Consider the following 24862-nt stretch of genomic DNA (forward strand, 5'->3'; position numbering starts at 1 on the left):
TTTGCAGAAATAGAAATTTCCAAAAAGTCACATGGAATCTCAGGGGCCTCAAATAGCCAAAATTATTTTGAAAAAGAACAAAGTTGGAGGACTCCTACTTCCTGACTACAAAGCTACAGTCACCAAAATAATGTGGGCCTGCTATATAGATAGACATAGAGACCGATGGGATACAACAGGCACCCCAGATACAAATCCTGATACATATGGTCCAGTGATTTTCAGTACGGTTGTCATGACCATTCAATGGAGAAAAACTTCTATTCAAGAAATGGTCTTGGGAACACTGGATACCCATGCAAATGAATGAAGTTGGATCCTGACCTTACATCATGCACAAAAACTAACTTAAAACAGATCAAACATCTAAACGTAAGAGTCAAAACTGTGAAAGTCTTAGAAGAAAACATAAAGCAAAAGCTTATTGAAACTGGATTTCTGATGATTTCTTAGATATGACACCCAAAGCAAAGACAACAAAAGAAAAAACAAATGAACTGGATTGCACTGAAACAGAAAACTTCTGTGCACCAAAAGGCACAATCAAGAAAGTGATGGTAGCACTTAAGGAATAAATAGGACTCAGGAAGGAAATAGACAGCATAGGAAATATAGTCAATGGCATTTTATTATTTTAATTTTTTAAAGATTTTAAGATTAAATAAGCTCTACACCCAATGTGGGGCGTGAACTCACAACCCCGAGATCAAGAGTCACATACTCTACCTACTGAGCCAGCCAGGTGCCCCTAGTCAATGGTATTTTAATAGCATTGCATGGTGACAGATGGTAGCTACACTGTGGTAGGCATAGCATAACACAGAGTTGTCCAATCTCTATGTTGTGCACATGAAACTAGTGTTACATTGTGTGTCAGCTAAAGTTCCCTAACAACCACCACCACCACCACCACCAACAACAACAATAACAAAGTGATGGCACCCACAGACTGGAAGAAAACATTTGCAAATCATAGCTGGTAAGAGATTAATATCCAGAATATATAAAACACTTCTGCAATTCAACAACAACAAAAAGCAACTTGACCCTGAGGACCCTTCTTTCTTCCCCACCTGCAAAGGCGCCTTATATGTGTGGGGGTTTGGGGAGCTGACAGAATCCCCTCCCCACACTGCAGACTGGACTGGGAGATCTCAGATCTCAGATCTCAAGATCTGCCATGAGAAATCAGACAGCACAGGGAGGAAGCATCTGCAGACATGTGATGGGAGAGTTCAAGGACAGATCTGAGTCACAAGCAAATGCAAAATAACTTCTTCTAGGCTCTTTTCTGGAAACCAGGAAGATCTCCACCACAGTGCTTGATGTAAATGCTTCAGGGATCCACTTACCAGAGACTGTGATAGTCTTGACCGTGAACTTATTGAGGCGAGTGCCAGGGTTATAAACAAGGCAGGCATAGGATCCAGTATCATTCACAGTGATGTTGGGGATAAAGAGCTCCTGTGAGGATGGCTGGGGGCTCCCATTGATAATCCAAGAATACTGTGCAGGCGGGTTAGAGGCTGAGTGGCAGGAGAGACTGAGGTTTGCCCCTGGACGGTAATAGGAGTCTGTGGGGGAAATGGTGGGGGCATCTGGGCCATCTGGAGCAAACAGAATAAAGCCACACGTGATGTAATCCAAGGGAAGGGGAAGAGGAAGATCTGGGTGTGTATAGGGGCCACAGTGTCCAGCTAAGTTGGGTCAGAAGCCATGGCCAGCCTGGGTGTCTAGGTGAGAGTCAGGTACTCAGACCCCAGAAGGACAGATGTGGCCTGGCCTCTGGCAGCGTGGATTTGGGCTGGCAGCCTGGGCCATGTAGGAATACAAGTTACTCACAGAGAACATTCAGGGTGAATGGGTCACTATGACCGGCACTGACTGGGTTCCAGGTTTCACACTCATAAGGTCCTGTGTCATTCCTTGTGACACCATGTAAGGTGAGAGTCCTGTTGTCCAGGGACAGCTCCAGCCTGGTGCTGTCCGGGAGGCTCTTACTGTTTACTGACCACAGGTAGCTTGTGTTCTGAGTCTGAGGTTCACACGTTAATACTACAGAATCCACGTTCTACACGGGGTCCGAGTTGTTGCTTGTGATGTTGGGTTTGGGTAACTCCGCTGTGTAGACAACAGAGAGAACATTGCCCTGTGTGGTACCTGTGATTCCTCCAAAGGCATCTTCAATCAGAGCTGCCTTCTCTCATCTGTCTGCCAACCCGAGTCCTTAAGAATAAAGCAGATCTGTGAATCTCAAGACAAATGCGAGAGGATCTGAGGACTCACAGAAGGAAAAGCCCCCTGCTCTGTGTGTCTGAGAGCAAGCACAGAGTTTCTCAAATGTCAATCACAGAGCAGAGTTTTGTCGTGGAAGACGCGGGACAGAGTCAGAGACAGCCCCCAATCCCCCAACACGTCACCTCTCCTGGTTCTTCGCAGACCTGATGGCTTGGCCAGGGGATGGGGATCTGAGCAGAAATGACACCCAGGGACACCAGAAGCAAGCCCAGAGGTCAGTTCAGTACTTGGGCCCAGGGCCTGAAGGGGCTTTGATAATGACTGCTGTGAGACAGTGATCCCATACATGGGAGAGCAGAGTCCAACATCAAGCAAAGAGTCAGAGCATGAGCAGGAAGGAGGGGTGATGAGCGAATGAATGACCATATCTCTTCAGAAAGGCATCCTGGTGCAGGATCCTAGGAGGCCTGGCCCTTCTCCAGCAACAGAGGCACCCACACTGTTCACTGCATCCCTCCTATTTTTTTTAAATAATTTTTTTAGGGCTCATTTATTGTTGAGAGACAGAGACAGAGAGAGACACAGAGAGAGGGGTGGGAGGGGCATCGAAGGAGAGAGGACAGAGGATCCAAAAGGTTTGCCCTGACAGGAGGGAGCCCAATGTAGAGCTTGATCTCAGCAGATCGGGACCTGAGCCGAAGTTGGACACTCAACCACCTGATCCACCCAGGCGCCCCTCACGCCTTCCCTCCTAAACAAAAGCAAGTGAGTTGGTTACACGTGGACCCTGTGCTGGTTTCAGGTGCAGAGTCAGAAGGAGAAGGCAATGCCACCCCAGTGGGAGCGACACCAACACACCAGGAAACACTCAGTGATTTCAAGTCCAACACAGGGAGGTGAGGATGGGCCACCTGAGGGGTGGCAGGGGCATGCTGACTCAGGTTGCTGCTGGGGGTCATTAGTTGGAGAGTGAACACAGAATGAGCCTCTATTTGCTCTCACTGCCCACACCAGCACCCTTCCCGCTGATGGAGGAGAGGACGGGGCTGTGCTGCCCAGCAGCCCATCAGCCTGTGTGACCCTGATTCAGTGACTATACCTCCCTGGGCCTCAGTTTCCCCCTAATACAACAGGAATAATGGTAAATGATCTCCACCTGCCATGCCTGTGAAGTAACCTTTAACCATCCTTAAATACCTGGCCCTAAAATGGTATATCGCGGCCGGCCAATCAAATGGCCTCTCTTACTCTTGCCTCCACAAGACAAGGCTCCCTCCCTGGGCCTCCTTCTTGGGAGAGGAAGAGCCGTCAAGAGCATCTCTCTGCTCTGTTCCTCCCTGGGGGTGCTGACCCTCCGCTGGAGTCTCCTAAGTCCCCCACAGCAGTTGGCTAATGGACTGGAGCATTTTTATGTCTGTGCTGCCCATGCCTCTCTCCAGATGTAGATCTGGAGACCGAGCCCTGGCTGGCAACCAGCTCAGAGGCTCAGGACTCGGGCAGCTGGGAAATCATTGCTCCCTGTCAGCCCTGCCCAGGAGCCCTACCCCACCCTGACACAGAGTCCCCGGGGTCACGAGACTCAGGAGCCCCAAGGCACTGTTCTGGGCAAGGGCCTTCTGGGCTGAGCTCTAGTGAGGATCCCAGGGCCCCTTCGGGCCTGGCCTTGACTGTGACCTGCATGGTCTTTCTCAGATGGTCGTAGAGTCTGGATTCCAGGAAAGGAGTTGCAATCTTAGGAAATTCATCTTTACTGTGTGTGTCCTGCACTAAATGCTCAAACACCATTTGGGACAAAATGCAGAAGGGAAGGGAGGCACAGTCCAGGCCTGTCAATCCTGTGTGTACCAAGTAGAATTCACTCCACCTGACATCAGAGGTGACAGGAATTACTCACGATACACACGGAGCTGTCCAGTTAATCTTTCAACTTGAACATTCCTCTTTATGATTTGTAGGGTGTAGTATCCTGTGTCCTCCAGGTTGATGTTCTGGAACAGCAGGGATCCATTGAGATATAATGTCTCTCTGCCACTGTGTGCATATCCTGGGGTAATTTCTTGTGAGTCTGCTGCATATGATACAATGTGCCTATAGGGATCTATAGTTGTCCCTTTGAACCAACCATAGCCTATAAGATTGGCAGGCAGATTGTGGACACGCAGAAGAACGTCCTTCCCTTCGGCAGCATTGGGCGGCACCGATTCAACAGTGACTTGGGCAGTGGTGGGAGGGTTCCAGAAGGTTAGGAGTGAGACTAGGAGGGAAGAGAGAAGACCTGGATCAATATTTGGCCTATGTATTGGGACGGAAAGATGGGGCGCTGGAGACTGAGCAGGTCCTAATCGCTCAGCCTTGGGCCCAGGGGTGAGCGTGTGTGTGTGTGTGTGTGTGAGAGTGCGCGCACGCGTCCTACCGGTCAAGGTCAGGGCACGACCGCCATGGCTTCAGCGCTTCTGAACTTGTGATTTCCTCTGTTTCCAATACTCTCCCTCAGATGTCCGTGGGCTCACTCCCTCACTGCCCTCAGGTACCTGCTCACACTCACGGGGTCCTTGGGAGAGGCCTGCCCACACCGCCTCCTCTAAAGACCCTCTGTCTTCACATTCTGACCTTTCCCTGCTCTGTTCCCTTCATGGCCTGTCAATGCCCGACCTCCCATTCTGTGTCTTTGCTTGTCTGTCTTCCTCCCCAGAGAAGTGTGCTCAGGGAGGGCAGGGACTCTGATCTGTGTTGTGCCCCAGTGGTGGGGCCGGCTGCAAATACCTGTGGATGAATGAATGAGTGTTCCCAGGGCCCAGCATTGATCTGGCAATATCTCAGGTTGGTGGGAGGGGCAGCGTTTAGGGTCCCTGCTTGCTCACATCCTGTCCAAAATTCAGCCCTCAGTGATGAGTAACTTGGGACACAGCACGTCGCTCGCTCGCCTCTTCCAGATCATGAGATTTTCCTGTTGCTGAGCCGGGAAGCCCCTCTCCTGCCCTGCCCTGCCCTGCTCTGTTCCCATGTCCCCTCTCGGCGCCCCATCCTCCCCTGGGAGACCGCAGCCAGCCTCTCTCTTCCCTTCACCCTTAACCCAGGGGATCGTCCCTCTCACCTGCCAGCAGGAGCTCCTGCCAGGGAACACGCCCTCCTCGGGGAAGGGCCGAGGGGGGCTCCATGCCGCCTGCTGCCTGCTCTGTCCTTCCCTCTGTGAGGAGAGCTTCGGCTCCAGAAATGCTCAGGAGCACCGCTGTCACGACAAGTTGGCTCTGTGGTCCTTCCTCCCTCTGTGCTGAACCGCCCCTGGGGGCAGGAGCGCTTGGCCGGGTCACGTGGGCGGGGGCGGGGTCTCTGCCCGGTCCCTCCCCCTCCCCTTCCTTGCCCTCCCCTCCCCTCACTCCTGCCCTCCTGGTCTCCTTCCCCTTTCATTTCGTCTATCTTTGGGTTCCCTGCGAACTGCTGAGGCCTCTCCCTCTTCAGCTGGGATTTCCCACCATATGCGAGTGCGCACACAATGCCCTTGTGTGGACAAGCACAAGCCTGTGGCATTGGTGTCCTGGGCTCTCCCCGCAGCTCAGGGTCGGGGCGCACAGTCAGCCCCCTGCAGCCCTCTCTCCTCCCCATGTGGCTTTTCTCTTCAGAGCAGGAGCCCGAGGGGCTACCCCAGGAACTCTCGTCACAGGGATGTTACCCCCACCGGGCATCGGAATCACCTGTGGATCTTTCTAAAGATCGCGAATGCCCTGGTGACCCCTAGAAATGCTGCTTCAGCAGATGGCCAGCCAGGCTGAGACCCCAGGATGTGGGAGTGGGGCCACCTCCTTCTTTCCTGCACCCACAGAGGGTCTGCAGATCCTGTAAAATGCACATTCTGACTCAGCAGTGTGGTGTGGACCTGAGAGTCCGCATCTAACAAGCTCTCAGGTGAGGCTGGTTGTCCTGGGCCAGGCACACTTTGAATAGCCAGGCTGACGGGGACCTGGTTCTCTCAGAGGACGAGCCTCCTCCCTACTCCGAGGTGGCCTCTGCTGAGTCCTGGCCTCCAGTCTGTCAGCACTGCACACAGAGCCCCAGGGGCCCCAAACCCAGGGGATTCTTTCCATCTGTATCAGAGAAGCCCAGCGGGGCACCGGGTCCCCCCAGTGTTGTCAAATGCTCTGGGGAAGTTGCATTGACTCCTGGCAGCAAGGTCACAGTAATGTTCTGAGGGTGAGAAGAGGGCAAGCAGGGTGATGACTGGTGAGGGACCCACTCTCCATCCCTGGGTGTCCCCAGCCCGGCCTCTGCTTTCAGGGACCGAGACCCGGGACCAAGTGTCTCAGGAGCTCAGGTTCCAGGTGTGCAGGCGGTTTCCTGTGTGTCCCGGGAAGAGAAGAGGTGGGGGGAGGTCCGGTGGCGGGAGGTTCCCTGATCCTCGAGGGAAGATCGTAAGGAGACCCTTCCTCTACCTGTCTGCTTGCTGCACTGTGGCCGAGAGGCTGACCGTGTGCTACTGAACTTCCTGGGCAGCCCGTGTGCTCTGCCAGGGGGACTTTCCTGGGGTCACCCTGCCTCCCCCGTGGCTGGTGCCAGGCAAGGAGTGGGGGCTGCACAGGGACCCCTGACAGATCAGGGTGCTCCTCGGCCCCTAGAAGGAGTGGGCAGGACAGAACAGCCACACGGGAGGGACTCAGAAGGGTCTCTTGGAGAAAGAGATGGAAATCAGGCTCCTCTACCTCCTTAGGCAAACAAAGCCAGCTTCACATTTTAATTCCTGTTTGTTGCCCGAGTTTTCCTATGTCGCCCCCTGGAGGCAATGCTGGGTGAGGGATCCTGACCGGGCTCCAAAGGATGCGTGGGCCCTGAGCCCTGGGCAGCCTGGGTCCTGGTCCCTGTGGGTCCTGGGTTGCCTGACTCCATTTCAGGGTAGGGTGAGCCCAGGGAGTGGACAGGCACCATCCAGAAGATTCCTGATCGTGAGTCAGGAGAATTGTCCGCCCAGAGAGATGTGCTCCCTTAGGAGGAACTCTCTGTCCTTGAGGTTTCAAGGAATGACCCAGTAGAGTCTCTTGAGACTTTGGAAGAGGCACTGGCTTGGGGGGAGGGGGCTGGACACCACAATGTCCTGTTTCCTCATCACAGCACGGGGCGGGAGGGGGGGGGAATGCATCCGTGTCATCTGTGTCCCTGCTTTTGCTCTAGGCCTCCCACAGAGCCCACCTGGAGACTCAGCTGAGGGTTCCCAGGGCTTCCTCTGTTACAGGGGAGGAGACCCTCAGCCCCTCTGAGATGGAAACAAACGTAGATCCTGGGTTCTCCTGTCCCATCCTGCACAGGGTCAGGCACGGGGCACGGGGCTGGGTGGTGGGGACTCCAAAGAGAACAGGACAGACATGGGTCCTGAAACAGGGCCACAGGCACCCAGAGAAAACCATGGCTTTTAGGACACCCTTAAAATGGAGGGAAGGTGGGGAGCCTCAGTCGCTCAGTTGATTTAATGTCCGAGTCTTGATTTTGGCTCAGGTCATGATCTCTCTGTGGTGAGATTGAGCCTCTTGTCGGCTGCCCGCTCAGTGTGGAGCCTGCATGGATTCTCTCTCTCTCCCTCTGCCTCTCTACCACTTTCTCTCTCTCTCTCTCTCTCTCTCTCTCTCTCTCTCTGTCTCTCTCTCTCTCTGTAAAGTGGAAAAAGGGGCACCTGGTTGGCTCAGTTGAGTAAAGTGTTCCACTTTGGCTCAGGTCTTGATCTCATGGTTCGTGGGTTCGAGCCTTGCGTCAGGTTCTGTGCTGACAGCTCAGAGCCTGGAGCCTGCTTTGGAGTCTGTGTCTCCCTGTCTCTCTGCCCCTCCCCTGCTCACAGCTGTCTTTCTCTTAAGTGAACATCAAAAAATTTTTTTAAATAAGATTGAAAATAAAGTACAATAAAATGGAGAAAAGAGCCGTGAAGGGAAAGCGTCTAGTGTGACAGGAGCAAGTAACGGGGTCTCAGCTGGCCTGGGGGTCACGTCAGCACCCATAACAAAGTGATCTTTTGGCTGAGACCGGAAGTGTGGGTGGGCCTTTGCCCCTCGAAGGACAGAGGGTGTGGAGGGCTGAGCTGTCTACAGAGGGACCTGTCTCAGTGGGCAGACACCCGACTGGCCGGAGGGGCTGACGGAGGTCAGTGTGGGGAGCCTGGAGAGCGAGGAAAACTGTGACTGAGTGAGGCTGGGGAGGGTCAGACCCTCTGGGGAGTGGGCACGCCAAGGGGCATCAGCAGCGCCCCCCCCCGCCCCCACCCTACCCAAGCTCCAGGCTGCGAAGTTTCTCTGCCGCCCTCTGCTGGACCATGCGGAAAATGTGGAAGAAAATGTCCTGCTCTGTGTTTTTAGAGTTCTGTATTTTCAAAGTATACTTTAAGTACTATTTCATGTATGTAGATATAATTTTTAGCGACCTTATTGTGTTATAGTTGACATATAAGAAAATCCACCTGTTGGAAGTATAAGAAAAAGGGAGGGGGGGGGCGCCTGGTGTCTCAGTTCCTTGTGTGTCGGACTTGGGCTGGCCCTGAGTTTGAGCCCCGGGGTAGGGCTGTGTGCTGACAGCTCAGAGCCTGGAACCTGCTTCTGATTCTGTGTCTCCTTCTCTCTGCCCCTCCCCCCACACTCACTCTGTCTCTCAAAATAAAATAAAGACATAAAAAAATTTATCATGAAGATTTAAATATTATCGAATCTACTAAGCCAATAACAAAATATCCAGGATACAATAAAACAAAATCACTCATCATACCAAGAGCCAGGAGAACCACATTTGACTGAGAAAAGATCATTACTGACTCCAATCCCAATGACTGTGGAATTATCCAACGAAGATTTAACAAGTAAATATCATTAAAAGAACACTTCAATAACCGACAATAAATTCTTTAACAAAATTGAGAGGCGCCTAGCTGACTCAGTTGTTAGAGCACATGACTCTTGATCAAGGGGTTACGAGTTCAAGTGCCACACTGGCGTCAAGGCTGGTCAAAAAAAAGAAATTGAAAACCACAGCAAAAAAATGAAAGTTATAAAAAGGAACCACACAGGGGCACCTGGGTGACTCAATTGGCTAAGTGTCCAAGTCTTGATTTCTGCTCAGGTCATGATATCAGGGTGGTGAGATCAGGCCCCAAGTCGAACTCCACCCTGGGCATGGAGCCTGCTTGAGATTCTCCCTCTCTCTCCCTCTCTCTCCCTCTCTCTCCCTCTCTCTCCCTCTGTCTCTCCTCCACTCCCACACCCATGTACTCCCTCTGTCTTCAAAAAAAAAAAAAAAAGAAACATAGAAATGATGAAACTGAAAACTACAGTAACCAATATTTAAAAAAACAAAACCAAACCCTCATTGGTGAACTTCATAGTAACATGACGATGTACAAGGTAGAATCAATGAACTGGAGGACAAATCCATAGAATTTATTCCTCCTGAAAAGAGAGAGGAAAGAGACAGAAAAATGAGCAGAGTCCCGAGATCTGTTCCGTAAAAAAAGGATGGAACCTCGGTGTACTGGGTACCAGAAGTGGAAGGGAAACGTGCGGACTGAAAAGGTATGAGGAAATGACAACCCAAGAGGCTGAGTCAGAACCCCACACACGGTGAGCAGTCACACTAAGGCACATAACAAACTTCTGAAAATAAAAGACAAGAGAACAAAAATCCTAAAGACACTCAGAGAAACCACCCTTGCGCACTAAGGAACACTAATTTAAGTGACAGTAGGTTTTGATCTGAAAGCATGGAGGCCAGAAGGAAGTGGCACATGTTTCAAATTGTGCGCTTGCTAAAATTAGCTTCAGGAGTGAAGGGGAAAGAAGGAAATTCCCTGATGAAGGGAGAGTATGAAAATGTATTGCCAGCTCACCTACTATTAAAGAATGGCCAAAGGAGATGTATAATTCATCATTCTCTGTAGCCCATGTTTGGTATCATATCGAAAATCTAACCAAATTTACTTTGTTTTTTTTTAATATTTATTTATTTTTGAGAGAGGGAGGAAGAGAGGGAGAGGGAGAAAGAGAGAGAGAGGCAGAGAGACAGGGTGACAGAGGATCCAAAGCAGGCTCTGCATGATGGCAGGAAGCCCAACGTGGGGCTTGAACTCACGACCCTGAGATCGAGTCACATGTTCTCCCGACTGAGCCAACCAGGCACCCCACACCAAATTTAAAATACTGAAATCTGAGGTGCCTGGGTGGCTCAGTCAGTTTGGCGTCTGACTTCGTCTCAGGCCACGATCTTACGCTTCGTGGGTTCAAACCCCTCATCGGGCTCTGTGCGAACAGCTCAGAGCCTGGAGCCTGCTAAGGATTCTGTGTCTCCCTCTCCCTCTCTGCCACTCCCCTGCACATGCTCTTTCTCTGTCTCTCAAAAATAAATAAATGTAAAATACTGAAATCGGAGTATGTTCTCGGAAAATGGTAATGAATCTAGAAATTAATAATAGACAACTGAAAAAAATCCCTAAAAGATTTGGAAAGTAAGCTACATATTTGTAAATAATTTATTGTTCAAAAAGCAAATTTCAAAGGAAATTTTAAAAACACACAGAATTGGGATGCCTGAGTGGCTTGGTCGGTTGAGCATCTGACTCTTGATCTGAGGCAGGTCATGATCCCAGGGTCGTGGGACTGAGTCCCAAGGCAGGCTCTGTGCTGAGTGCAGAGCCTGCTTGGGGTTCTCTCTCTCTCTCTCTCTCTCTCTCTCTCTCTCTCGGCCTCTCTCCCCTACCCATGGCCTCTCTCTTTCTCTCTCTCTCTCAAAATAAAAAAAAACATTTAAACACACAGAATTAAATTAAATATACTAAAAAAACCCCTCCTCTGCTTATGTTCCGTAAAAAAAGGATGGAACCTCGGTGCCACTGGGTACCAGAAGTGGAAGAGAAACATGCGGACTGAAAAGGTATCTGAGGGATATCTATGGGATATCCCTCTGGGTACCAGAAGTGGAAGGGAAACGTGCGGACTGAAAAGGTATCTGAGGGTATCTATGGGATGCAGCTTATGCGACAGTGAGAGGGGAATTTCTAGCACAAAATGCTTACATTACAAGAAAGGATATATCTCAAATCAATAATGTAAGTTCCTACTAGAAGAACCAGAAAAATAAGAGCAAAATGAACCCAACTAAAAGCAGAAAGAAAGAAATAATAGAGACAGAGCACCCAGCTGACCTTATATTGGACACTGTGAGTGGACAGAATGCACCCGAGCCCATGGAAGGGCAAGACTGGGTCTGTAGCATCAGAGTTGGTTCTGCAGGTGGGATGTGGATGGGGAAAAAGGAAGATGGGGGTGACTGTGAGCGCCCTTGTCTTATCTCTTCCCCTGAGGGGTCACAGGCAGTTGCAGAAACCCTCAGATATTGGATTCTCCCCTGGGAGATCTTCAGGTCCCCCCTTGTCCCCTGGGTGAAATGTTTGCTCTGCTGGGAAGGGCAGGCAGATGGCATAGGACTCCGACACCACGCACAGGGCTCAGCAAGGAGGAGCTGGAGAAGAGCCCAGGGGCTCTGCTCAGCCCTGCTGCCTGTGGGGTTCAGCTGGGGCTTGGAAACAGGATGCTGTGCTTAGGGGGTGCTCCAGGCCGGGTGTTGAGTGTGTTTCCAAGGTCAGGCACTAAGGGTCAGAAGCTAATCATGAAACATTCCTTCCTTTTATTTTCCATTTTTTTCTTTTACTGAGGAAACTCTACCCCCAATGCTCCAATTCACGACTCTGAGGTCAAGGGTCTCATTCTGTACTGACTGAGCCAGCCAGGCGCCCCCATTCCTTCCTTATTGTATGCAAGACAGTGGCCTGAATCTCGGGGGGCAGGAGGTTCCCCAAGAGGCTGGAGCAGCCTCCCAGACTCCCCAAGGCCACCCTCTGGATGCAGCTAACAGCCACGCAGGGAATTGTGATGAACGTGCCAACAGTAACATCCAGACATGTGCAAAGCGCTTATGACTGATAAATTAGAGCAGAAGCAGCTCATCCCCGTGATAGCATTCTGCCTCATTACATCTTTCTTATGTAGAAAAGCAATAGGCAGCTTCTCCAGAGTCTCTTTTTCTTGCCTCCTCCCTGCTCAACCCCTGGGAGGAGGGTGGCTGGGGCACCTGTCCAAGGTGCTGATGCTCACCGAACTATTCCCAAGGCTTGGGAGCTGTGATCTTCCAGTTGTGTCCACTCTCTTTGCATTCTTGACAAGGAGCATTACTAACAAGGAAGAGGTGGAGAAGGCTGCAGGGAGTGTGGACTGGCCTTCATCACTGGCTCAGGGCAGTGATGGTGTTGTGGACATCCCTGCAGGCAGTGACTCCGTGGTCAGATGACCAAGTCCAGGCTGCCCACCAGCAGTTTGTCATGACGATTATGGTGAATATGGCCTTGGGGGCGCAGTAGACAGAACAGAGGCCTCTCAGAGACTCCCACATCCCTCGTGTCAAGAATCTGTGATTATTTCAATGATAAAGGGACTAGCAGATTAAGTTAAGGACCATGTGATTGTGACATTATGGTAGTTTACCCAGGTGGGCCAATATAATCCAAGAGTTCTTTCCTTTTTTCTTAAATTTTTAAAAAATGTTTATTCATTTTTGACACAGAGAGAGGTAGAGGGAGAGAGGAAGACACAGAATCACAGGCTCCAGGCTCTGAGCTGTCAGCACAGAGCCCAACACAGGGCTCGAACTTCTGAGATCACGACGTGAGCCAAAGTTGGAAGTCTAACCCACTGAGCCATCCAGGCACCCACAAGGGTCCTTATATAAGTGACAGGGGGAGGCAGGAGAGGCAGAACCAGAGAAGAAGAGGTGATGTGGAAACAGGACACAGAGAGACTTCAAGATGTTGCACTGCTGGTTTTGAAGGTGAAGGAAGGGGCCACATCCATGGAACGTGGGCAGCCTCCAACGGCACAGCTTGAAAAACAAGGAAACAGACTCTCTCCTAAGCCTCCAGAAGAGACAGCCAGGTGGGCACCTTGATTTGTGTTGACATCCACCACTAAGCTTACAATAATTTGCTAGAGCAGCAAGAGGAAACTAACAAGAGGCGTCACCCTGTCTAATCCAACATAGTGTGCATTGCGATAGGAGCATCACAGAGCTAAAAATGACGTGATACTTTGCAGCTTGTTTTTCTTACCTCTCATCTCATGACTAAGAAACAAGTGGGTGATGGCAAACCCACCTGTGAAACGTGGGTGCGGTGCCTTGGTGCTTGGACCGCTTTTGTGTGAACAGGGCACCTTGATGCGAGCGAATCCACATGGGCACCCAACTGGGGGCCTCAGGGAAGGACTGAGAGCCGCTGGCCCAGGTGTGTGGAGGAAGCTGCAGGTGGGACAGCAGGACGAGGCCTGTGGACCAGGTGGAAGAGACACTTTGTCCCATCACCATGGGAGCCTGGGTGAGAGTTAGGTGGGGGAAGCCCTCTGCCTCTGACCTGCATGCTTATTTATGGGGAGGAGGTGTGTTTCAAGATAAGATCCCGTTCAGGGAGATACTGGGAGGTACTGGGCTAGACGTCATGGGCAGTGTCCGGGAAGGCTATGCTCAGAGCATGAATTCTGGGTCCCAAACCCTGGGGTTCCTCTGACAACCTGCCTTTATGTCACCCCAGCAGGAAGGACATCCCGAAGGCTGGAGAAAGCTTCAGACAGGTCTCAGTGCCCTGGATCTTGGATCTGGGGACAGGGCAAGTTTATTGGTGAAGGCCACCAGTCAGGGCCACTGGGGATGGGTGAGGAGGACCAAAGGGCTCAGGACACCAAAAGGCTATGAAGGGGTCCCACCTGGGATGTGTGCCTGCCCATGGCTGCTCCTTCCGAGCTCCTCCTCGTGTGGTCATCAGAGGCCCCATGTCCTGTGCTCCTGAGAACCCTGTGCACATGTGCAGACACTGGAGGTGTCTCCAGCCTTGGTCCCTGAGCAGGGTGAGGACCGCTGAGTGCTGTCATAGTTTGGCCACAGCTCTGGTGATCTCTCCTTTTCTAGTTAACGTGGTCCCAGCATGTCAACACCCCTCGCCCCTCCTCTATCTCAGGGGACTAAGGTGGGGGCTTGGTGAACTCAGAGGGAACATTTCCCTGTGTGACCCAGGAGAGAAGGGCCCCAGAGGTTCAGGTGAATTTCTGCTCAGAGAAATCACCATTCACCAAAAAAGGGCCAAGGAGGGGGAAGAGTCCTGTTTCATCAGATCCCCTCATGTTGTCCCTGGCGGGTCAGGGCCCAGGATACTTTCCCTGGGAAACCCCACTTCCTGGGACACGGGGGCCTTTGTCCTGGCCCATCCGGGGTTCGTGGCAGCCTGTCAGGGCTTCCAGAAATCAGGAAGGCCCGGACCCTGGGTCCATGTCCCTGAATATCCTCTGGGCTTAGAGCTGGTTCTCTGGCTCAGGCGGGGGCACCTGACCCCACCCAGGGTCTGGGGTCTCAGGAAGGCCCCTGGAAGGAGTAGCTCCCAGGGGAAGGGGAAACTAAGAAGACACTTGTCCTTTGTGGTTGATCTGGCAGTAAATGTTCCTGTCAGGGTGTTGTAACTCCTGTAAAAGAAAAAGAGGCCTCTGAACCCCGCAGGCTTCCCAGAACATGTCTGGGTGACTTTCAGGTCCTGCGTCCACCTCTCTGGGAACCTGGCTGGGTGGCAGGTTTCTGCCCCAGGCCCCTCCTTCCTCCCACTAGCCCCTGTGCCCTTTTGCCCTGCTGTGTCCTAAACCTGAAAGCACAGGCAGGGCAGGCTGGGGACAGATCCTCAGCCCCCTTGGGCTTGGGGGACCTGAACATTCATTGCCCACACTCACCTGGTAGATGGGAACGGCTGTCCTCGGGCTGGGTAGGGCGCTCTGAACAGGGGGAGAGAATGGGTGTCAGTGGACAGAGGGAGAGTCATTTCTCTGCAGGGGTGACCCGTTCTGCCTCTTGAGCAGCTTTCGCCAAGCCTGTTGACCCACACCCCAGACCCAGACCGATCTCCCTGAACTCCCTGCCCCACTCCTATTAGCCCAGGACCCCTGGCTGATGTTCCCAGTGCTCTGTCCTTGGCCAGACTCCAGGGTTCCCCTTGGGCCAGCTCAGAGTGGCAGGAGAGACTCAGGACGGGGTGGGGAGTGGTCCTGTCCCTGAAGACGGTCCCAGTCCTGGCAGAACGGGCCCTGCCTTGTCCTGGCTCTCTGGGGGAAGCAGGGTGTGTGCTGTGCTGCTGAATTCGTTGGTTCTCTGCCTTGCGCCCGCACAACCTAGACCCCAGTGGGGAGGGGGCGGGCTTACCGGGGATGTGGTGCTGCTGACTGGACCATGACCTGGGGACAGAAACAGGAATTAGCACCCAGGGTCCACCCTCCCAGGAGGTACCAGGTCATCGGCTCTCAGAGAACCAGGGAAGGAGCACCTCCCACAGGGAGACCCACTGGTGCTGGTCTGGGAGGTGCTGAGCCGTGACCTAGATTCCATAGGTCAGGGAGTATGGCCAGTTGGGGTCCCCTGTACTGAAGCCCCAGGGACGTGGTCAGAGGCCCCAGGGTGTGACTGGCAGGAGTGGACATTGGGGGCAGGTCGAGGGGCTCCCTGTGCTGCCTGGGCTGAAGGGATACTCACCAGGGGTGCAGGCTGGGTGCCCCATCTCTCTGTGATTACGTCGGCCCCTTGCCCTAGGAAAGATCAGGCTTTTTCGTGAGGTGGGCAGGGAGAGGTCACAGCTCTGGTGTCAGAACAGGGGACAGGGAGGGTCCTCATTCCAAGCAGGGCTTAGAGACCCCATCTCTCCACCAGTCAATTTAGGAGGGGAAGGGCCCAGGAGAGGGATAAAAAAAGGCCTTCGGAGCACATGTATCCTCGGACCAGAGAGGAAGCTGGGCAGCGGACGGACACCTAGGAGAAAGTGTCCCGAAAAGGGATCAAGGGCCCAGGAAAGGAAACACACGAGGGTCTGAGTGACTGGAAGGGTCAAGGCAGCCAGCTGCGTGTGCAGGACGCTTGGGGAGCCCCAGGTATGTCAGATCCCTGAATGCGGTGCCCCTGCTGTGGCCAGACCCTCGAGTCTTCAGGCCAGAATTCGCTGAAAACTGACATTGGCTCATGCTCTATCTCCATCTGCATGGACGAGGGGCATCATCCCAGGACCTCTACCTGACGGGGCCCAGGGTCTGCAGTGTCACACATCAGGCACCGTGGTTCCCGCATGTGCCATATTGGGGGTCGACCCCACCCGGCCTGTCAGGGTCTTCCACTCTCCCTTGCGTGACCTTCGCCGGGATCACCCTCGGTCCTGAGGCTGCAAATCCCCATCCTAGGGCATGTGGACTGACAAACCACGGGAAGTACCGGTCACCGTGCACTTAGTACCGAGCACTGCTATAGGGTTGCCGAGCGAACCAGGACAACCCTGAGGGGCTGTTCTGTGATTGTCCCTAATTTTGCAGAGAGGCAGCTGTGGAGGAAGGGCCCCGGGCAGCAGCTGGTGAGGAAGGAGCCAGGTGTGATCAGAGGAGAAATCCAGGGGGTAGTTGGGAGGTCTGGGACACCCAGCCCAGAATCCTGGGTCAGGACGGCGTCTGCCTGCTGGTGAGTCCGCTGGGGTGGGGGAGGGGCGGTGGACAGGATCGTGTGTGGGAAATGCCATCGTACCTTCCCGTCTTCACACGGAGCAGGACATACCCCAGGGTGGCCACGAGTGCCACCCCAACCAGGACCCCAATTGCAATGCCAACACTGGTCCCCACAGGGAGGTCCGTGGGGCTTCTTTCATCTGAAATAAGAAGCAAAAGGGAGGAGGAATGAGTCCCAAGTCATATCTGCTGAAGCCATGAGGGCTGGGGGGAAGGGCCTGGCTAGGGAGGAAGGAATGGCCATCGAGGTCTGGATGATGTGTGTTATCTCCACAGCATCCCCACCCCCTCGGCTGCTGTGTCATTTCTTTTTTATTTTTTTAAGTGTATTTTTTTTTTTTTTGAGAGAGAGAGAAAGAGAGTGGGAGCAGGGAAGGGGCAGAGAAAGAGGGAAGACAGACTCCCAAGCAGGGTCCCCACTATCAGTGCACAACCCAACAAGGGGCTTGAACCCATGAACTATGAGATCATGGCCTGATCTGAGATCAAGAGTTGAACGCTTGAGGCACCTGGGTGGCTCAGTTGGTTAAACATGTGTCTTTGGCTCAGGCCACGATCTCATGGTTGGTAGGTTCAAACCCACATCAGGTTCTGTACCTACAGTGCAGAGCCTGCTTGAGATTCTCTCCCTCTCTCTCTGCCCTTCCCCAACTCTCTTTCTCTGTCTCTGAAAATAAATAAACTTTTTTTAAAAACGTAAGAAAAAAAAAGAAGAGTTGGATGCTTAATGGAGTGAGCTGCCCAGGTTCCCCCTTCTGTGTCCTTTCTATCCTTATAGTGAAACCTTGGACTTGAATCTTCATGTTGCCCTCCTCTGCCCAAAACTGTGGCCAGTGCCCACATCCTGTTCATTTTCCTCCTAATGCCTCTCTTTCTTATTCTCACATTATGCCTCTTTCCACATTTCTTCCTTTCTATTACCATTGATGGTCTTAGAGGGAGGCCCCTACTTGTCCACTCAACACGGATTAGTGAAAATAACACTAGCTGACTGCTTTCGAGGTCAGCGCTGGGCCAGGCACATGGGAAATACTTTGTGTTTATCTCATCTGCAGCTTCCATGAGGCGGCCAGGTGTCAACCCCACTATGCAAATTACGGTCTGAGAGTGTCAAGGGCTTCAGTAAAGTAGTGAAGGTCACAGAACTGGACCGAGTTGAGACAACACTTAATCCCAGCTCCACGGGACATTACGGCTAATAACAACAACGTCAATGACAAAAGAACAAGAACTGCTAAATTTGATTGAGCCTTGAACCTGTGTAGGATGCTGTCTCAGGATTTAAGATCTCATTAACTTCATAGTGACAACCCTCAGAACAGCCCTAAGAGCCAGCCTTTCTTTCCACTTTTACAGATGAGGAAACTTAGGTTCTGGAGGTTGCGTGTCTTGTCTGAGGTCCCACAGCTGGTATAAAGCAGAACCAAGATGTTAACAAGATTAGTCTAATTCCGGGGATCTCATCCACATTGCTGTAGAGGCTGTGAAGGAGGCTCCCACCTCCCCCAGACCTGTATTCTATTTCACACACATCCCCTGCCCATGAAATATACAGGGAGGAAGGGGGAGAGGTCGAGGGTCACTCACAGCTCACAGCCAGCCTGATGGGGTCACTTCTGTTGGAACTGGCCCGGTTGGAGACCTCACACTGATAATTCCCGGCATCTTCCACCCTGACAGGGCTTATGGTGAGGGCCCTGTTGTCCCGGGACAGCTTCATCCTCTTTGTGAGGTTTATACTCCGGCCATTGAAGAACCACTGGATGGAGACCTTTTTGTTATTTGTGGAGCAGGTCAGGACCACAGAGTCCTTATGTTCTGTGGCTGTGGTGTTGCTGGCATGGACAGTAGGCTGGGACACTTGCTCTGTGGAGAAACAGAGGAGGTGACAGAATGAGAGGGAGCCTGGGGCCATGCTCCTTCTTCTAAGATCTTGGCCACTCAGAGGGCCCCACTGGGCTCTGTAAAGGTGCCCTAGAGGATGGCCCTGATGTCTGCAGAAGGATGAGTGTCTTTGTTCAGGTGGCGATCTATAAGGAGGGGGCTGTACCTCTCCCTCTGACCCTCAGGTCCCCCTCTGGCCCTCAGTCATCTGCCTGGTCTGCCTGGACATCTCTGTAGTATCAGCACCACACACCTCTCAGTCCATGTGTCCAGCATCCTCATCAGCAGGTGGAATTTTTTCCCATGGACTCCTGTGTGATTCTTTTCTTGAACTTCAGTGACTTTAATAGATCAAGCCTCACTCCTTATATACCTTTTCGCGTATGGTGGGGAGGAAGGCTTGCGGGCCTTCTATCTCTGAGTCTGAGGCACCTTTACATAAAATAGGGAAGGTATTTGCACTGTTATAATTTATTAGGAAATGAGAGCAGCCCACCCAGTCTTCATCACCTTAGGAACCAAAGAGTTTTCAATCCATAGGATTTCTCCCTCTGAAGACTTTTACTTCTACATCTGTGGATTGAATCTCAGGGTGAAAAACTTCTGTAGAGAATCGGGTACGGTATACAGAATACTCGCACCCTTATAAATAGAAGAAAACCACTGCAACATAATAAAGGCCTTATATGAAACCCTTACAGCTAGCATTATACTCAATGGTGAAACACGGAAAGCGTTTCCTCTAAGATCAGGTAGTACATAAACATGCCACTTTCACCACCCATATTCAACAGAGTATAGGAGACCAAGCTGAAATAATTTGGAGAAAAAGAGTAGAATGCAATCAAATTGGAAAGGATTAAGTACAATTAGGTCTGTTTGTAGATGACATGAAATGATATGTATAAAACTCTAATGATTCCACAAAAACTGTTGAACTAATCAACAATTTCAACAAACTTGCAGGATACAAAGTCAACATGCAAAAATCACTTTTGTTGCTATACACTAATAACGAAATAACCCCTTCCCAAATTAAGGAAACAATTTAATTTACAATAACATTAAAAAGAATAAAATACTTAGGAATGAACTAATGAGGCAATAGACTGTACATGGAAATCTATAAAACATCACTGAAGGAAATTACAGAAGACACAAATGGAAAGACATCCCATGTTCATGGATAGTAAGACTTAATATTGTTAAGATGACAATACTACCCAAAGAGATCCACAGATTCAATGTAATCCCTATCAAAATCATTTTTTTAAAAGATTTTATTTTTAAGTAATCTCTATACCCAACGTGGGGCTTGAACATATAACCTAGAGATCAAGAGTCGCATACTTTACCGACTGAGCCAGTCAGGTGCCCCCCCTATCAAATTCTTAAGGAAATATTTTGCAGAAATAGAAATTTCCAAATATTCACATGAAATCTCAGGGGCCTCAAATAGCCAAAATTATTTTGAAAAAAGAACAAATTTGGAGGACTCCTACTTCCTGACTACAAAGCTACAGCAACCAAAATAACATGGGCTTGGTATAAAGATAGGCACAGAAATGCCAATGGGATGCAGTAGGTACCCCAGAAACAAACTGAATATATGTGGTTCAATGATTTTCAATAAGGTTGTCATGACCATTCAATGCATAAAAAAATCTGTTCAACAAATGGTATTGGGGGCTGCCTGGGTGGCTCAGTCGGTTAAGCATTCGACTTCGGCTCAGGTCATGATCTCGCGGTTTGTGAGTTCGAGCCCTGCATCAGGTTCTGTGCTGACAGCTCAGAGCCTGGAGCCTGCTTTGGATTCTGTGTCTCCCTCTCTCTCTGCCCCTCCCCTGCTCATGCTCTGTCTCTGCCTCTCAAAAACAAATAAATGTTAAAAATTTTTTTAAACAAGTGGTATTGGGAACACTGGGCATCCTAGCAAATGAATAAAGTTGGACCTTGACCTTACATCATGTACAGAAATACCTTAAAATAGTATGTTTTGGTGGTATAGTGGTGAGCATAACTGCCCTCCAAAATTAACTTAAAATAGATCAAACATCTAAACATAAGAGTCAAAACTGTAAAAGTCTTAGAACAAAACATAAAGCAAAAACTTTCTGAACCCGTATTTCCCAAAGATTTGTTAGATATGACGCCCAAAGCAAAGACAACAAAAGAAAAAATAGATGAATTGGATTGTATTGAGTTAGAAAACTTCTGTGCACCAAAAGCACAATCAAGAGAGTGATGGTAGCAGTTATGGAATGAACAGGACTCAGGTAGGAAATGCACAGATAGAAACACAGTCAATGATTTTTTTAATTTTTTTAAGATTTTATTTTTAAGTAAGCTCTACACCCAATGTGGGGCTCGAACTTACAACCCCAAGATCAAGAGTCTCATGCTCTACTTACTGAGTCAGCAAGGTGCCCTTAGTCAATGGTATTTTAATAGCATTGCATGGTGACAGATGGTAGCTACATTGTGGTGGGCATAACATAACATATAGAGTTGTCCAATCCCTCTGAACCTGAAACTAATGTTACAGCTAAATTTCCCGACCAAAACCAAGACCAAAACCAAAAACCAAAAACAAAAACAGAAACAAAAAACAAACAGTGATGGCAATGCACAGATTGGAAGAAAACATTTGCAAATCATAGCTGGTAAGAGATTAATATCCAGAATATATAAAGCATTTCTGCAATTCAACAACAACAAAAAGCAACTTGACCCTGAGGACCCTTCTTTCTTCCCCATCTGCAAAGGCCCCTTATATGTGTGTGGGGTTTTCTGGAGCTGACAGACTCCCCTCCCCACATTGGAGACTGGACTGGGAGATCTCAGATCTCAAGATCTGCGATGAGAATTCAGAGAGCAAGAGGAGGAAGCATCTGCAGACGTGTGATGGGAGAGTTCAGGGACAGATCTGTGTCACAACAAGTGAAAATAACTTCACCTCGGCTCTTTTCTGAAAACCAGGAGGACCTTCACCATAGTGCCTAATGTAGATGCTCCAGGGATCCACCTACCAGAGACTGTGATAGTCTTGACTGTGCACCTATTGAGGCGAGTGCCAGAGTTATAGACGAGGCAAGGCCCTGTGCTGGTTTCAGGTGCAGAGTCAGAAGGAGAAGGCAAGTCTACCCCAGTGGGAGTGACACCAACACACCAGGAAACACTCAGTGATTTCAAATCCAGCACAAGGAGGTGAGGATGGGCCACCTGAGGGGCGGCCGGGGCATGCTGACTCAGGTTGCTGCTGGGGGTCATTAGTTGGAGAGTGAACACAGAATGAGCCTCTATTTGCTCTCACTGCCCACACCAGCACCCTTCCCGCTGATGGAGGAGAGGACGGGGCTGTGCTGCCCAGCAGCCCATCAGCTTGTGTGACCCTGATTCAGTGACTATACCTCCCTGGGCCTCAGTTTCCCCCTAATACAACAGGAATAATGCTAAATGATCTCCACCTGCCATGCCTGTGAAGTAACCTTTAACCATCCTTAAATACCTGGCCTTAAAATGGTATATCGCGGCCGGCCAATCAAATGGCCTCTCTTACTCTTGCCTCCACAAGACAAGGCTCCCTCCCTGGGCCTCCTTCTTGGGAGAGGAAGAGCCGTCAAGAGCATCTCTCTGCTCTGTTCCTCCCTGGGGGTGCTGACCCTCCGCTGGAGTCTCCTAAGTCCCCCACAGCAGTTGGCTAATGGACTGGGGCCTTTTTATGTCTGTGCTGCCCATGCCTCTCTCCAGATGCAGATCAGGAGACTGAGCGCTGGCTGGTGACCAGCTCAGAGGCTCAGGACTCGGGCAGCTGGGAAATCATTGCTCCCTGTCAGCCCTGCCCAGGAGCCCTACCCCACCCTGACACAGAGTCCCCGGGGTCACGAGACTCAGGAGCCCCAAGGCACTGTTCTGGGCAAGGGCCTTCTGGGCTGAGCTCTAGTGAGGATCCCAGGGCCCCTTCGGGCCTGGCCTTGACTGTGACCTGCATGGTCTTTCTCAGATGGTCATAGAGTCTGGATTCCAGGAAAGGAGTTGCAATCTTAGGAAATTCATCTTTACTGTGTGTGTCCTGCACTAAATGCTCAAACACCATTTGGGACAAAATGCAGAAGGGAAGGGAGGCACAGTCCAGGCCTGTCAATCCTGTGTGTACGAAGTAGAATTCACTCCACCCGACACCAGAGGTGAGAGAGGAATTACTCACGATATACACGGAGCCGTCTAGTTACTATTTCAATTTGAAAATTTCTCTTTAAGATTCGTACAGTGTAGTATCCCGTGTCCTCCAGGTTGATGTTCTGGAACAGCAGGGATCCATTGAGATATAATGTCTCTCTGCCACTGTGTGCATATCCTGGGGTAATTTCTTGTGAGTCTGCTGCATATGATACAATTTCACTACGGGGCTCAACAGTTTCCCCTTTGAACCAGCCAAAGCCTATAAGATTGGCAGGCAGATTGTGGACACGCAGAAGAACGTCCTTCCCTTCGGCAGCATTGGGCGGCACCGATTCAACAGTGACTTGGGCAGTGGTGGGAGGGTTCCAGAAGGTTAGGAGTGAGACTAGGAGGGAAGAGAGAAGACCTGGATCAATATTTGGCCTATGTATTGGGACGGAAAGATGGGGCCCTGGAGACTGAGCAGGTCCTAATCGCTCAGCCTTGGGCCCAGGGGTGAGCGTGTGTGTGTGTGTGTGTGTGTGTGTGTGTGTGTGTGAGAGTGCGCGCACGCGTCCTACCGGTCAAGGTCAGGGCACGACCGCCATGGCTTCAGCGCTTCTGAACTTGTGATTTCCTCTGTTTCCAATACTCTCCCTCAGATGTCCGTGGGCTCACTCCCTCACTGCCCTCAGGTACCTGCTCACACTCACGGGGTCCTTGGGAGAGGCCTGCCCACACCGCCTCCTCTAAAGACCCTCTGTCTTCACATTCTGACCTTTCCCTGCTCTGTTCCCTTCATGGCCTGTCAATGCCCGACCTCCCATTCTGTGTCTTTGCTTGTCTGTCTTCCTCCCCAGAGAAGTGTGCTCAGGGAGGGCAGGGACTCTGATCTGTGTTGTGCCCCAGTGGTGGGGCCGGCTGCAAATACCTGTGGATGAATGAATGAGTGTTCCCAGGGCCCAGCATTGATCTGGCAATATCTCAGGTTGGTGGGAGGGGCAGCGTTTAGGGTCCCTGCTTGCTCACATCCTGTCCAAAATTCAGCCCTCAGTGATGAGTAACTTGGGACACAGCACGTCGCTCGCTCGCCTCTTCCAGATCATGAGATTTTCCTGTTGCTGAGCCGGGAAGCCCCTCTCCTGCCCTGCCCTGCCCTGCTCTGTTCCCATGTCCCCTCTCGGCGCCCCATCCTCCCCTGGGAGACCGCAGCCAGCCTCTCTCTTCCCTTCACCCTTAACCCAGGGGATCGTCCCTCTCACCTGCCAGCAGGAGCTCCTGCCAGGGAACACGCCCTCCTCGGGGAAGGGCCGAGGGGGGCTCCATGCCGCCTGCTGCCTGCTCTGTCCTTCCCTCTGTGAGGAGAGCTTCGGCTCCAGAAATGCTCAGGAGCACCGCTGTCACGACAAGTTGGCTCTGTGGTCCTTCCTCCCTCTGTGCTGAACCGCCCCTGGGGGCAGGAGCGCTTGGCCGGGTCACGTGGGCGGGGGCGGGGTCTCTGCCCGGTCCCTCCCCCTCCCCTTCCTTGCCCTCCCCTCCCCTCACTCCTGCCCTCCTGGTCTCCTTCCCCTTTCATTTCGTCTATCTTTGGGTTCCCTGCGAACTGCTGAGGCCTCTCCCTCTTCAGCTGGGATTTCCCACCATATGCGAGTGCGCACACAATGCCCTTGTGTGGACAAGCACAAGCCTGTGGCATTGGTGTCCTGGGCTCTCCCCGCAGCTCAGGGTCGGGGCGCACAGTCAGCCCCCTGCAGCCCTCTCTCCTCCCCATGTGGCTTTTCTCTTCAGAGCAGGAGCCCGAGGGGCTACCCCAGGAACTCTCGTCACAGGGATGTTACCCCCACCGGGCATCGGAATCACCTGTGGATCTTTCTAAAGATCGCGAATGCCCTGGTGACCCCTAGAAATGCTGCTTCAGCAGATGGCCAGCCAGGCTGAGACCCCAGGATGTGGGAGTGGGGCCACCTCCTTCTTTCCTGCACCCACAGAGGGTCTGCAGATCCTGT

At 51.5% G+C, this 24862-nt stretch overlaps 1 protein-coding gene across 1 annotated transcript in view; it reads right to left on the bottom strand.

Moving 5' to 3' along the window:
- The window catches only part of LOC106973682 (uncharacterized), a 32005-nt gene extending 7691 nt beyond the window's left edge, over positions 1-24314 (bottom strand). Inside the window, 13 exon segments of the mRNA XM_053210096.1 lie at positions 1353-1607; positions 1843-2121; positions 4133-4492; positions 5333-5639; positions 14446-14524; positions 14686-14750; positions 15009-15050; positions 15475-15506; positions 15802-15854; positions 16831-16951; positions 18399-18677; positions 22903-23262; positions 24119-24314. Coding sequence (XP_053066071.1) covers positions 1353-1607; positions 1843-2121; positions 4133-4492; positions 5333-5639; positions 14446-14524; positions 14686-14750; positions 15009-15050; positions 15475-15506; positions 15802-15854; positions 16831-16951; positions 18399-18677; positions 22903-23262; positions 24119-24182 — 2296 coding nt within the window. The 5' untranslated portion in view covers positions 24183-24314.
- Positions 24315-24862: the final 548 nt, after the last annotated feature.

Source organism: Acinonyx jubatus, chromosome E2, assembly GCF_027475565.1.
Source record: "Acinonyx jubatus isolate Ajub_Pintada_27869175 chromosome E2, VMU_Ajub_asm_v1.0, whole genome shotgun sequence".
In the NCBI taxonomy this organism is placed as follows: Eukaryota; Metazoa; Chordata; class Mammalia; order Carnivora; family Felidae; genus Acinonyx; species Acinonyx jubatus.